The sequence below is a fragment of the Mesitornis unicolor genome, unplaced genomic scaffold (assembly GCF_000695765.1).
Source record: "Mesitornis unicolor isolate BGI_N332 unplaced genomic scaffold, ASM69576v1 scaffold11584, whole genome shotgun sequence".
Taxonomy (NCBI): domain Eukaryota; kingdom Metazoa; phylum Chordata; class Aves; order Mesitornithiformes; family Mesitornithidae; genus Mesitornis; species Mesitornis unicolor.
Window position 1 is genome coordinate 18,073 of NW_010179443.1, and position 15,328 is coordinate 33,400.

Sequence of the window (15,328 nt, forward strand, 5' to 3'; positions counted from 1 at the left end):
AGCGGTTCTAAATGCCTTTGAAGACAGGGTTCTTGAACCTGGAGTTGGCAGAATCCTCTATGATCCCAAACCTCCTGTCGTAACGGATATCGTTGTCTCTTAAAACTGTCAGGCTGTACTTAGTCTGGGAATGCAAAGCCAGTATCTCTGGGTTTAGTACTTGTTTAGCAAAGATGTTTATGTGTTGTTGGTTGGGTGTTTTGGGTTGTTTTTTTATAGATAGGCAGTGACGACTACTGCTTATCTCTGACTTTATTTCCCAGCCGTTTCAGCCCTCCCATCATCTGGTACCCTGGTCTTATATCGGCATTTTAAACAAACCAGTTAGGCGTAATCCCTCACAGCAAACCCCTTTTGGCCATTTACAACACCGTTTAGGAGATGACCTTGCTTTCTCCTTGAAAAATCCCCCGTGCATCACCAGTGCCTGGTCTCGGTTGGCAGCGTGGGCTGGGCTGAGCTCAGCCTTCCCCTTTCTGAACTGGTCTCCATAATTCAGGATACACATCAGCTTTTCAAGCCCTAAACACCAACCATCCCAGCTCCCAAACCGCCCGCTGCAGCCCTGGTTATCCCCCATCACTGCGAAGCCCAAAGCGCGGGTGATTCCCTTCCCAAGCCCTGGTGCTGAGTCTGCTCAGGATGGGAGCAGCAGCAGCAATGCCTGGGGATGCTCGCATCAGGATCTGGTCAAGGGGGAGGAAATCTCGAAGATTTCAGCTCTTTTCAAACAGCCTTGGCTCTCCTCTCTTTCTGGTGGCAGAAACCACCAGCTGGGGTGAGTGCCTTGCATCTTTAATGCCACATCCAGCTCATTCAAAGTCTCCTTAACCCACCAGCAAAAGTGGTGCAGAGATAACGCTCCTAAAAGCACCAGAATTGGCTCCTTCACCAAGTCCTGTCACACCCTCACCCAGCCGAGCGGGACCAGGCAAATTCCAGACCTTTTGCAGTAAACACCCAAATATCCAGACCTGAGGCTGGGCAGATAAAGGACCTATCGGTTCTTCAAAGTAGGGAGAGATCAGCTACCGCTATTTTTTCCAGTATGGCAAGCAGGGATGCAGTAAAACCCACGCTATATTCCTGCATCACTGATTTTCCTCTGTTCCCAGTGAGTAATGATCACGAAGCCGTTAACAGCTCCTTGACCATCGAGCTGTATTATTTCTGCTCAGCGAGGGCTAGCGCAGCGCGTTGCCTGCAGTGTCAACACGGTAATCTCCGCGAGCCTCTTGCGGCGGGGTTTGATGTGCGGTTTCTGTTTCTCAGGTAACAAGACAGAGAAATCTATCCCCGTTAAAGCGCAGACCCCTTCCTCTGTGCAGCTGGCGAATCTGACGCCGGGGATGATGTACAAGCTGTGGGTGTTCCCCATATGGTCTAGCCCCAGCGAGCACTCGTACATAACCTTTACCACCAGCTCAGGTGAGACGCGGGGTGCGTTTCCGCGGCATGTCTCATCCATCACCGCCGGCGTCATCTGCGCGGTGGTTTGACCATGACTGCATGGAAAAAACCCTCATCCGACCCCCCCGGCAGCCCCCTGCATCTCTGCCCTCCTTAAGGAGCTGTCGGGAGGTTGCTCCATGTTGCACGGAGGAGGAGGAGACCCCCAGGAGGGGATGGGGAAGGAAGGAAGGGTCTGTAGGGAGGGTGGAGGACACGCTCATGTCACTGCGTGTTTGCACTTCACACGTGCGTTGCTGCTCGGGGTGGTGATGGTGGTGGCTTTGGTACCCGAAAGTGCACACGTGTCTGGCCCTAGGTTATGGCATGAGGGGAGATGATGGTGATGGGATGCAGGAAGGGAAGCGATGGGATGCAGGAGGGGAAGCGATGGCGATGGGATGCAGGAGGGGTGGTGACGGCGATGGGATGCAGGAGGGGAAGCGATGGGATGCAGGTGAGGGCAGAACTGGGAGGAGGTGGAACCTCCAAAAGACCCCGGTCAGGCACACGTGGTGCACACATAAGGCTTTCCATCTCCCAGGTCTGTTCCCTCTGGCAACTTCACATTTAATTGCACGAGCAATTTCCCAGGCTCAGCACCTGAGTGGTTTTTACGGCTTTCTAATTATGGGCTTCCTACGCTGCCCACCAAATGCCAGAGAAACACCCATATTGGCTTCCACAGGCAACGAGCTGGGCTTTATGTGTTTATAAAACTTCACCGCTCGCACTTGATGAGTTCCAGTAAATCAAAACAGCCATAACTTTGTATTCGCTGGGGGTTTTGCTGTAGGAATGTGTGCACGCCGCCTGTCAAAGCGCGGGTCTAAACGCTAACCTGACAAACCATGCAGCAAGCAGCACCAGAGCACCCACACTGACAGGTGTGGTAGGGAGAGGCCATGCTTTTCAGAGAACTGAAATTATTTTGCTCAGATCCAGCTGTGTAATGGAAAGCTCAAGCACTTACCAGTCTCTTTGCTGAGAAGTGCAAAAAGGAAAATGTAATTCACAGCCGGGAGCAGCAGCTCCCCCCATGCCCCCCATGCACATCTTATTCGGTGTCCAAAAATTTGGCAAGCCATAACGCCACCGAGTAATTCTCCGATGTGCTGAGATGATCCGGGGACAGATGGCAACCGCTGGTGTTCCTGCTTGTCTAACACTGCCCAGCACTGAGCAATAACTAGCGAGTGCTGACCTTGGCCCTGTCCCGGGGTCCGATGTGCCCCCCCAGACCCCTCCATCACCCCGTGACGTGGTCAAATCCACAGCACAGCAGCCATGGCACACGCTCAGCTTTGCAGAGACGCGTTTTCCAAAGGGATTTATTTTCCCCGTGTTTCCCCCATCGCTCTGTTGCTGTTCGTGCCTCAGGAGGCTCGTGCCCAGCAGGGCTGGGCTCGCCGACACGCGATGGGCTCCAGCCTCCTCCTCCATCGCAGAGGCCGCTCCTGACCCCAGATGAATAAAAGAGCCGGTTTCTCAATGCAGAGGTTGCTCAGGACAGCTCCAGCTGCAATGCTGCACCCCCAACTTTGTTTCTACTTCTGGACCCTTCCCTGCCTCAGAAATCCCCACCACCACGACAGCCCCTCAAGCCCATACCAGGCACTGTGCCTCCATTCCCAATTATTCCTAACTGTTTCCCAATCCGGACCCGCCTCTTTTCTTTTCTCGCCTGCTTTTCACCCACTTTGGGGTCTGGGGGGAGAGGGGCAGCCCCCTGCACAGAGCAGGAATCATTAGAAAGAAAGAAGGGGGGAAAAAAAGCAATATCCTTGTCTGACTGATGCTGGCAGTCTCAGCATCTCTATTTTCTGTAATTGAGGGGTTCCTGCTGGTATCATCATAGAGACGAAAGGATGGGGACACCTTTGTCCCTGTGATAGAGGCCGATCGGTGACCCGAGCCCCATCACTGTGGGGTGCACGGAGCTGTCGCCGTCCCTGCATGCATAAACGCTGCAGATCCATCGCTTCGCTGGCTGGATGCTGCTGACACCAGCGCTCGGCCCCCGCTGACAATCAGCCATCAGGAATGCTTCTGACAGAAAAAAACCCATCATTTTTTGCGGGTTTTGGCTTTTAATGCTTTGCAAATAGCTGTTCTAAGGGTTTCCTCAGTTTGGGGGTGGATAAATAAGAAGTCCACCTGCACTGTGGCTGCAGGACGCTGCACTCCAGCTTCGCTCTCAATTAACCAGCAGCTCCATAACCCAACCGAGCTCCTTCCAGTCGTGAAGGACGCTTCAAAACCACCAACAGGGCTTAACACAAAGAGGTCTTCCACATTAAATTTAACAAAAACCATCCCCAGCCCGTACAAACCCTGGGAAGGGAATCACGCAGGGCTGGAGCTAGGGAGACTTGACAAAGACAAAAACTGGGGGGACAATCAGCAGAAGTAACGTAAAAATCTTCATATGCTATTGGCATATGAACTACGACCATTGGGTAACGTGTTTTCTGCCAGAAGATTATAATTAAGTTTAAAAAAAAATAGTCAGTCAGTGCAATTGCGGTTCAGATCAATACCTGTTCGATTGCACAGCTGCTTTCCACTATTTCCCCTTCCATTAAAGCAAATCAAAACATCCTCTCTGACAGCCAGGTACTTAATCTTCCCTCTCTGAATGCTGCAATGACAGTCACTCGTTTACTCTAAATGCAAGATTGCTGCCACTGTAATTTTGTCGTCATGTGTTGCTTTTTTGGGAAGGATGGCAATTAGACCTCCACCTCGGCAATAGGCAGTGCCACCGTCCCCCTGCAACATCCCCCGGTGACCTGCTACCCAAAACCCTCCCTCCCTGCAAAACTCAACCCAAACCCATGCGGTGGCACAAAACCACCCGCCTCTTGGGCTGCTTTCACATTGAAGACCCCCTTATTTCTCCCTCAGCGCTGGTTTCAGTACAAATCCCATCCCATCAGGGCTCTTAACGTGATTTTTTTCCCCATTTCGAAGCGCTCCAGTAAAGCTTTCTTCCCCTTTCCTCCCCAAGCACTCAGCTAATTGAATCCAGTTCGCAGCTCCCCTCCCTCATAATCTCATTCTCTCCATTACAAAAAGTGCATCTTCAAGGGCTGCGTGAGCTCAGGTCGTACCAAAGGTAAATATTAAATGCAGCAGGGAAAAGGGAGCCAAGGCACCGTTAGGCAGCCACTTCCACCCAGCGCCGCTCATGGACACAGAGCATTCAGGGTTTAACATCATTTTTTTTAGCAATTTCTACCTTTTCTCATCCTTCACCTCTTATCTGTGAACGTCCTTGTCACGGTTTGGCTGCAATTACCTCCTGGCAACGTGGCTTAAATGTCATCCTAAGAAAGCACCTCTTCTCTTGGGCTCAGTTTTGATGGGATAAGTACGCGCTCACCGTCCTAAAATGGTGTGGGTTGGGAAACGTTGCCAATTCAGCCCATTTTTAAAGTCGTTCTCTCTTTTACAAGAGCCTTTCATTCAGTTTACGCTATCAGAGGGCTGTCTTTTACGCTTTCTTTGCAAGCACCGTCTTGTTTATCGTCACATGGGCACCAAAAAGGATGCTCACACCGTCCTGCCCATTTAAGGCAAATCCCCGCTAAATCCCAATTCAGTCCCAGCCGGCTCCGATCTCCCGTGTTCCTACCAGGAACACCTCAGTTTGTGCTGCAGCCTGGTTAAATTTAGCCCCCCCGCCGCGCTGAAGGTTATTTTCTCCTCTGCTCTGTCTCGCTGAATACAAAACGCACGGTGATGAGAGCCAGAAAATGCCAGCTTGCTGCTATTTATAGGAGCCGGATTTGTCTGACCGCGTACGGGAGCTGCAAACACGGGTCCAGAGTACGTGAGGGAGGGCACGGCCATCAGGAGCCGCAGCGTTGTTTGGGGGAACGAGACACCTCCTTGCTTGGTGTTAATTGTATTAATATTCAATAGCCCTGGGAGGAAGCTGTGGCAGAAGGAGTTTGCCCCAGGATCCCGGTGCTATCAGCACCTCTGAGGCATTGGCTGAGTCTTGGGGGGCTTCCACAAGTGCTCCCCTCAGCCCTGGAGACTCCCCCATGGTCACCCAAAGGCAGCAGAGCCACCACCCATCACCTCTGCAGCTTGGGCAAGGCACAACCCAGGTCCATCCCAGCCCAAGGGTGCAATGAGCTCTTCAGGCTCAGGTTGGATCCACATTTCTGTCCCACTTTGGCAGTTTTCGGGCACAGGAAACGAACGATCAAATCTGTTACCCAGCTTCTTTTGCCATTATTTGCAATGCACTTTTCTCCCCGGTCCGTGCTAGGTTTTACTTTATGCTGTGTCCCTGTGCTGTTTGTAGCCCCTGCTAAAACACTGAGTTGACCTACCGCCACAAAACAAAACCGAGCGAGCCACAGATGCTGTGCTATGGTCACAGATAACCTGGTCAGTACACACAGAGAGACACAGAAACGCAGCGATAATTAAACCCGTGGGCTGAATCTTGCTACTCTTCTATTTCCCTCTGTGGTTTTGGTCCCTTATAACATTTTTCCCTCCCCTTTTGATTTTCCTCCCAGCTTATACCAAGAACCACGTGGACATCGCAACGCAGGGCTGGTTCATCGGGCTGATGTGCGCCATAGCTCTCCTGGTCCTGATCCTGTTGATCGTCTGCTTCATTAAGAGGAGCAGAGGTGGGAAATATCCAGGTGAGAGCATTGCACTGCATGGCAATCGTTTAACGCTCATGGTTTAAACATCTCCAGGCTCCCAGGGACTAATCAAATCGTATTGCTCTCAGATAGATGCTTGTGATTACAAGGGTTTTTCTTTCTCCGTAGTGGGAACACCATTAGCGGGAAGCATTGCAGTTAATTAAAGGTCGGGCGAGGGCTCTGCGCTGCGCAGGCTTTCAGCAGCGGAGCCGGACACTCGCGCTATGCACGACCCAACTCTGCAAATTCGCTTGTCCTCATCTAGGAAGAGATCTTTTCAGGCGAAAAAAATCTCATTACGTTTTTTGCAAAGCGAAGATAAGGCTTGAGAAAATTCACAAATTAATACATCCTGTCTCGCCGCCCTGGTACCACCGCAGCCGCGTCCTTTGCCAGCCCTCGAGGTGCGGGTTTTTTACCGAGCCCGTGAAAAGCCGCACTTCACCCCGCAGGGATTTCACAAAAGCAGCCCCAACGCCGTTACTGCCTCGTAAAGCTTTTACCTTCCGTACTCGTTTTAACGCAATCCTTGGGGCTGTGCTTGTTTGCAGTGCGCGACAATAAAGACGAGCACCTAAACCCCGAGGACAAGAACGTAGAGGACGGGTCCTTCGACTACAGGTACGGCCCCCCCGGCATGCGTCCCCCCACGCCCCCCCATCATCACCGACCTCACCGCTCTCCCCCCGCGGTGCCACGCAGCCTCCTCAGTTATTCCTCCCACCTTCCTCCTCCTGCCTTCTTCCCCTGCAAGTCCTCTGCCAAAGGAGACGTTTCCTGCCTCAAACCCTGGCAGAGCCACCAGGGATGCTCCTAAGGTTCCCTCCATCCCCCGTTTCAACCCAGGAGGACCAGTGCAGGCAGGGAGCTGGGACTCTGGCATCAGCTACCCGGGACACAGCCTTTAGGAACTCAAACACATCCAAAAACCCCTCAAAACCCAACAAAATTTAAACTCCTATGGATATTTAAGGTGTATCGCCCTGTAGCTCAGCCCCTCTCCCACCTATAAGAGAGTATCCAGGGGAAAATGCCTGAAGTTATGTCTGAACACATGGAAGAGCACGGATTTGGGGGTCTGCCTGCATTCCCAGCAAGGCTTTTCCACAAGGTCCCCAGGCAAACCCTACAGAAACACCGCAGGGCTGCAGCACAGCCCCGCACTGATGCTGCTACAACCTCTGATTTCCTCGCACCTCCCCTCACACAAAATTGCACCCTTTGAGGAGCAGCAGTGCCTGTTTCCACACTCCCCGGGTATTTCAGAAAGGGGCAAGCGCTGCCCCCAGCCCCCTCACGTGCGATGCGGCGGCCGTGGGCCCTGGCTGCCCCCGAGGAGCAGCAGCAGGTAGCGATGTCGGGTCGCATTGGGCTGCCCACACTTGACAGATGACGGGGCTGGATCACAGCACACCCAGCTCACCCTACAGCGGGCTTTGCTCTCCTTTAAAGGATTAATGTGCACCTTTCCATCTGAGCTGGACCCAAAGCCCAATTAGGCTAGCAGGAATTTTTCTCCTGACTTCAAAAGAGGGGTTAATTAAACCTCATGTCATTACCAATAGCCATAGCATTACAAACTGAAGTAGCAGAGTTAGGAAGACCTTATTTGCGATTCAGTAAGGGATGTAACAAGACACACATGCTCTGCCAAAGACTTTAGAGGAAGCAAATTGAATATACCTGCCTGCACGCAATACAGAAATGGAAGCAGAGCAACTGCAGCCCCAGCACGATCACATTTACATTGTCATAGCGTGGTAATTCCATTTCAGTAGCAACTCCCCTTCTCCAAAGGATGCTGTAAGCCCACAGCTCGCCAGCCTTCCATAGCACAATACAGAGTACAAATACACCCAGCGGGAACCAGAACTAACAGCACGTTGTCGGAAAAGGTCACCATCCCTTATCACCCTAAAAAACACCCGGGGGCAACACCTTCCTCACCCCCTGTGAGAGGTGGTTATCACTCGAGTGGTGCAAGCATTGCATTAAATCCTCATCCCGATCGTAGTTGGGAGATGCTCCCTTCAGGTTCCTGGCTGGGACAGAGATAACAGAGAAGAAATGAGCTCAGCCTGGGCCTTTTGCAGGCTTTGCCCCGGGTTCAATGCATCTCTTCCCAGGCAGGACTATACAAGGGCAGGCAGTGCTCCTTGTAGATACCAGCCATAACCACAACCATAGACAACACAGTCAGGGTCCATGATTTGACCTAAACAAGTCCCCTTCACGTTCCGAGTCACCATAGGGATCCTCTCGGCTCCCAAATTTGTGGGATGGTGTAAACACCACGTAGCAAGCCTGAAACACCACCCAGGAGCTGCCCACACACAACCCCGCAGCCCAGCCCCAGCTCCTGGGTCTCAGATGAGGTCTCCACAGCCGAGCTTCTGGCAGTACGCACCGATTCCAGAGATCCGCTTCTCAAGAGCCCACCAAGGCGCTTGCAGTCATGGCCTCCTCGCCCCCATCGCTGCCAAGGCAACTGCATCGCCAGGGACCACTTTGCCTTGCACAGAAGGAAACCCCAGCTCTTGGCATGGCCGGCAGCATTGCGGCTGTCAGTGATGCTGCGTTTACTGCCCAGGCACCATCCAAGGGGCGTTGCTTTCCAGGCAATGGGAAGGAATGGGGTAAACCCTTCATCCCCCTGCACTGCTGCTTAGCTGAAGCTCAAACTTGTATTGCCAGCCCCATTCCCAGGAGTTCGCAAGCTGAAGGCAGAAGTCAGTAAAAGGGCAACAACCAAGCTCCAAGATGCTCCTGCATTTTCAATCACGCTGTCCCATGGACTACATGGGGAAAAAACCCAATCGAACAAGAACAGCAATGAAAAACCACTCCAACATCCCATAAACTTTGCCCCCTCCTCCTCAGGAACAACAGGTTTCCTGGAGGAAGTAATAGGAGGCTTCCTGCAAGGAGGCAGAAAGGAAGGTGAACCTGAAGGATTGATACGAAACGCTGTTGGCTGATTAAGATTCAAAATGATTGCGATGTTAGGCTCAAGGAGGCTAGCAATTAGTATTTCAAGCGAGGACAGGAATTGAGCTGACGTGAGTTCTTCATTGGTTTCCCTCCCCACCTCCACATAGCATGTCTGATATGCTCTCATCATATCTCACGTCCTTAATGCCCTGTGCATGCAACTTTCAAATCTCTGCAGCCTATAATTAAGAGATACTGTCACATCTTTCTGTTCCACTAACAGAATAATGGTTTTCCTGAGCAGAGGCTAAGCTGAGAAGCTTATTTTCAAAGCAGGAGACCATTATCCTTCAACAATGTTCTGTGCCAGTGACTGTGCCTCATTATACCAAATGTTTCAGCTTCATGTAGGGGAGCCGGCTGGAAACCCCGGCCACTGGTAAGGGAAAGTTGAGGGGTTTTACCTCTGCTTGAGTGGTTTGTACCTCCTGGACTCCAGTTCAGATTCAGGATAAGCACAGGTTACACAAGCGCCCGCTCGCCCTGCATGGACCATCTCAGCATCTCAGACAGGAGGACACAGAGCCATGCCCTGAGCCTGCCGAGGGGAGGAGAAGCCTGGCACAGCAGGGTCAGGAGGTGCAGGGTTGTTCACAGGTAACATCACACTGGTGCGTGGCCATACCGTGAAAACCCAGCCAAAAGCTGGAGGGGAAATCCAGCGCCCGTTCACTTGGTCCTTGTCCTGCTGCACATTAATCCCTACAGCCGCTCACTGATGGACTTCAACTGCGAGCCCTTTTTGAGCAGCCCCATGGCAAACAAACAGATGATAGCAAACAGCCCCATGGCAAACAAGCAGCCCCCATCCCACCTGCACCGCCAGCTTGGGATCAGCTCTTTTAGGGAAGCCAAGGAGGCCCATCCAGCTGTGAACAATTACACTGGCTCCATTTGGTATAACGAGGCAATCAGCTCCACGAGCAATGCAGAGACGTTTCTTTTTGGTTTTTAGCACTGCCCCTGTAAATGCAGACCTCATCATATCTCTCTCTGATCAGGCTCTTTCTGCTTCTCTCTGTTTTATTCCCATTCTTTCTTCTCCTTTTCACCTGGTCTATCCACATGGACCATGAAGGTCTCTTGAAAGGTAGGACCACGTGCTGCCAGAAGTCCGGCACATTTAGCTTTTTTCATTTTAATTTTCCTTCCTTTTAGCTATTTATTTCTTTAGAGCTGAAACGATACCTTCCCCTCCCTATTCCCGTCTACCTGCCTCCACCTAACACAATAAACAAGAACCCCCTAACTCCAGCCAGCATCGGGGGTACCCCCAAGTCCATTGGGTTGCACCTTGCTTGGAAATGCTCTGTGGGCCGGGGGCACCCCCGAGCGCCAGCCAGGCCCCCCCCAGCCCCACGCTGGAGCAGCTGAGCCCCCCGGTGCAAGGTTGGACCTGGGGACGCTGCCCCGGGTGCATTCAGCACGGACACGAGCAAAAAAAAACCCTTAAAAAGTCCTAAAAAGATCCCAAATCTGCCCACTCTTTGTTTCAGTCCTGAAAATCCTCCCTCCAGCTCAAGCATCCCCCTCTTCTCAATGATTTATGCAACTCAAGACGTTTCCCAAATGGTTTTCTTCTGGGTGCTCTGGTTCTCTAATGCACACATCAGCAAACCCCATAGAAATCCATTTTAACAGGGTTATAGCGCATCAAGATGCTGATGAATATCTGCTTCGCCCTCCTAATGCACTAACAGGAGAAATAGTACTGGAGAGAGGTGAAACCAGGGGGCAGGTTCGGGAAACGCATTGCTGGGGTGTTTGGTGCTGCAAACCCCCCCAGTTAGGGAAAATCTGGCTCCAGATTCAGCTTTAACTGAACCCAAACCTTGGGCAAGGGCACTGCAAACGAAGGGGCCTGGCTTTTGCCGCTCTCTACTTGGCGTTTATTGAGCTTTCTAACCGGCAGTCCCGCTTGCAGACCGAATTCTCCTCCTCCATCCCCCAGAAAGGAGCCACTTTCAAAGCTAACAACTTATTTTAATTTATTGCGATGCCAAGTTAACACAAGGCCTCAAATCTTGGTTTTGTATTATCGCTAAATTCACAAAGTGCTGATAAAAGGAAATGCGTTAGAAAGCTGCGCGCTGTACCGAGGGGTACCAAATTCCTCCCCCCGTAGGGAGCTGATGCCATTAATTAAACGGCACGTGAGAAATGTATTTAATTCCTCCCTTAAAGAGCATTTAGCCCAAGCAAAGCGTTTCTCGTGCCTTTGCGGGAGGCAAACACCTTCGTTTGGGCACCGACCATCAAGGGCTGCAATCAAACCCCACTAATTTTTACCGATTTTAATTAAAATAAAGGAGCAGGGTAGCGTGCCATGCTGGGGAGTCCCCAGCTAAAACAGCAGCAAAGAGCCAGGCACGGAGGTTGGAGGACAAATGTTTAAGGCACAGATGCGGTACCTTTAGGAATACCACAGAATCCCATGCTGGACATGAGATCAGACACAAACTAAGGACTGGTTGATATGAAAATTAATATTTATATATATACAGCAATGCACTCTCATCCTCCACGCAGCGTTATCTGTATTTATGAGATACCAGCCCTTGCCCTCCAGAGAGAAAACAGCTTTTCCCCTATTTTTTTGTGTTAAAAGCATTTCTTTAAAGGGTTGGTTTTTTTCCCTGTGGGTCAGACTACTTATTTTGCAGTGACCTGGCTTAATCTTCCTAGCGAAAAAGAGAAAAGGCTAAAGTATTGAGCAAACAAGCTTAGATGCTCAGAAATAAGCTCGGAAAGGTAAATTCCCATGAGTTTTGGAAGCTGCACAGAACTTGGCATCCTCTACGTGCCCCTCGCGGTGCTTTGAGAGTGCTCCCCATTGCATGTACCTGTCTAAACAACCAAAGGGGGGTTTGCAGGGAAATCCAGAAACAAACCTTGCTAAACCAGGTTACACCAAGGCGGGCTAAAACGCTAAGAGAAAGAGGAGAATGTGAGCAGTGACAAGGAAAGGATATTTATAACGTACATCCAGTTGGACCGATCCAAGCACCATACGTGATACAGGTCAAACAAAATTGCTTTCTAAAAAGATAAAGCGTGAAGGTTGGGCTTGCAGAAACGGCAACCCCAGCCCCACTGCGGGGGCAGCTGTGGGTCTCCTACATGGAGGCTGCATCCCCACCTTCACGCCCACATCAGACACACCGTGACTTGTTGTCTGTCACCAGAGCATCCCAGATTTGGGGTCTCCAGTCAGCACGTTCGCACACTGGATTTATTTTTTGAATATCCAGCCCTTGGGTGCAGGTTGTGAGCCCCGTTTCTCAACCCTTACTGTGTCTGTCTGTCCTCTGCTACCCAGCGATGAAGACAACAAACCCCTGCCCAACAGCCAGACCTCCCTGGACGGCACGATAAAGCAGCAGGAGAGCGACGACAGCCTGGTGGACTATGGAGAGGGGGGCGAGGGGCAGTTCAACGAGGACGGCTCCTTTATCGGGCAGTACACGGTGAAGAAGGACAAAGAGGAGACCGAAGGCAACGAGAGCTCGGAAGCCACCTCCCCAGTCAATGCCATCTACTCCTTGGCGTAGCACGATGCAGCGAGACCACAAACAGCCTGGGGTGTTCGTAGTGGATGGGGGTTAACCAACAGCCGCCGCCGCCACTACCTCTGACAGAAACGTGCGAATGAAACCAACCGACGACGACAAAAAAATATATATTTAAAAAAAAAAAAAAAGGAACAAAAAAGGAACAAAAAAATCCAAGCAAACAGGCAGACCAGGTGGCTGCCGATGCCATCTTATCCTTAGCAAACAAGCCAACGGCAAGGACTCCCGGGGCGCAGAGGGGTTGTAGCTGTAGCTGAAATTTGGGCTGCGCCAGAGGGGCTATAGGAGGAGCAGGATGCTCGGGTACCCCGGTTTTGGGCTGGAGAAGGAGTGGAATGCTTGAGTACCCCAGTTTTGGGCTGGAGGAGTGGGATGCTCGGGTACCCCGGTTTTGGGCTGGAGGAGTGGGATGCTCAGGTACCCCGGTTTTGGGTTGGAGGAGTGGGATGCTCGGGTACCCCGGTTTTGGGCTGGCCCCAGCACCCAGAGCCAGCCCAGCAGGGGCACGGTGGGCTCGGCCACCCAGGCTCCCCGAGGCCCTTTTTGTTCTTTTGGGAGTTAAAAATTCTTCTTTTTAATCTTTACAGGAAAGTTCCAGAGAAGAGGGGGAAGGAGGGGAAAAGAAACAAAAACTATAGAGTTTTGGGAAGGGAGGAGGGGTGAGCGGGGCCTGGGCAGAGCAGCAAGAGCAGCATGAATGCGTGAAAGGAGGAAAGTGGTGGATCTTTGGGTGACACTGCCATGGCACTGAGATGTCCGTCCTCATGGCAGCACCTTGCCCATCGCCCCTCCCAAATGAGTTGGCACCGTAACCTCCTTCCCGAAAGATCAAGCAGCTCCTATGCAGGGAAGAGCAGGTCCCCCCACTTCCCTTGCTCTGTCCCCTGGCAAAGCCCATGAGGAGGTCACATCGTGGGGCTCCGGAGCATCCTCGGAGGACAAGAGGTTGCACAAGAGTTTTTGGGGTTTGGGAAGGGTCAGGCGCCGCTCCCCGCCAAGCCCAGGGTAACAGCATTGCTTGCCTGGGTAACTGCAGGCAAAACATTTTGGTTTAGTCTTTGCTTTGTAAGAATTTGGGGGAAAACTGCCCCCAAACCATGCCTGCTTTCTTTTAAAGGCAACTCCATAAATCTTATGTAGCAAAGAGGTAGTGGAAGCAGGACCAGTATTACCACAGGCTGAGGGGACCAGAAATCACTTCTTTTTAAGTCAAAGCCACCCGGCCAGGATGAGAAGCACCCGCCAGGACCGGGTGGGGATCCCCTGCCATCACCTCGCATTGCAGCTCCCGATCAGCAGCTTGAACGGCCCAGGGATGCGCATCCCTCGGGATGAGACCCAAGGCTCTGCACCCGAGGTCCAGGGCTCCCCCGGGCACCGGGGAGCAGCCAAAGCGACATTTTCCACTGACCTCCTCATTTCTGACAGTGGCCTTGCCCCCCTCCATCAATCAGCCTGAGCGAGCGCCTGCACCGTGGGACTCCCCTCCGCTGTCTTCTCTACATATCAGGACAACCCGCGATTTAATTTAACCCGTTAACACACTGTAACGACGCGTCTCGGATAGGAGTGCTCCTTCACATGCCTTATACAGCTTCAGACTTCCCATGAAGTTTAATGAACTGATACCGTTCCCCCACCGCTTACGCGCCCCTAATGTGATGGTCTTCGATCCGCCAGAGCAGTAGGAATAGGAGGCCTGGGCAGCTCTCCCAGCGGAGACAGCATGGAGCATTCTAGAAGGTAGAGGTTTATACCAGACCGTACGTAGCGGCCAACGCCATGTGTATTCTCCCACTTCCTGCACTTTTGAAACCAAAGGTACCTTCGCTGAGAGAGATCGCGTTTCTTCGGACCGTTTCGCAGACGCCGAACGACGTTAGGATGGATTTTTCTTTCGTTCCTTTTTCTAGGGAGGATGGTTTTTTTTTGTTCAGCGTAATGGATTAAATGCAATAGGATTAATGCAATTCTTTTAGCTTTCAAGCTGGTTTGCTATGAAGACGTATTGCTAACAAGAATACTTCTACTAATACGGATTGTCGAGATGGACTTTGCCACCTTCTTTAAAGCTGCTAACGGCACAACTGTCCTGCGCTTCGGGAAGAGCCCGGGCCCGCTCAGCACCCACTGCTGGCTCACACGGCGGCAAGGGCAGAGAGCCAGATGCAAACCACACAGCAGAGGCGTTGTGTGCACCACACAGGAGGGTTTAGGCTGCTGTTACCCCCCAAAAGCTGGGGGAGCTCCTGGGGGTGTCCCCATCACCGGGGTCCTCCATATGTGTTAAGTCACAAGGTCGTGCTCCGTTACCCTCAGTGTAAACACGTCCATGCCACTCGCCACTGATCTGGTGTAAGGAGAGCATCTCCCAGCCCGTCCCCAGGACACGCAGCAGCTGTATTTGGTTTTTAAGCAAACACACAAAGCCAAACGTAACGCAGCCCTCGGCCACGGGGATAATCGCTTCCCAAGCCTATGGCTGTCCTCACAACATTGAGTTTGCATCACTTCTTGCCCAAGCACTGGTGGAAACCAGGAGAGAAAGAAACGACAGCTTCTGCTGCGGAAAAGCCTCTGCCACCAGAGTCGGGCATCGTCATTCCCACCCAGCGCCCCCATCCTCGCTAACGGGGACCA

General features: G+C 52.0%; 1 protein-coding gene across 1 annotated transcript in view; it reads left to right on the forward strand.

Annotated features, from left to right (window-relative positions):
* Positions 1-12,792, forward strand: part of LOC104539300 (neurofascin-like) — a gene marked incomplete at its 5' end in the record, with an annotated part of 30,782 nt that extends 17,990 nt beyond the window's left edge. The window contains 4 exons of the mRNA XM_010182782.1: positions 1,273-1,428; positions 5,988-6,119; positions 6,677-6,746; positions 12,436-12,792. Coding sequence (XP_010181084.1) covers positions 1,273-1,428; positions 5,988-6,119; positions 6,677-6,746; positions 12,436-12,667 — 590 coding nt within the window. The remainder of the gene's footprint in view (positions 1-1,272; positions 1,429-5,987; positions 6,120-6,676; positions 6,747-12,435) is intronic.
* Positions 12,793-15,328: the final 2,536 nt, after the last annotated feature.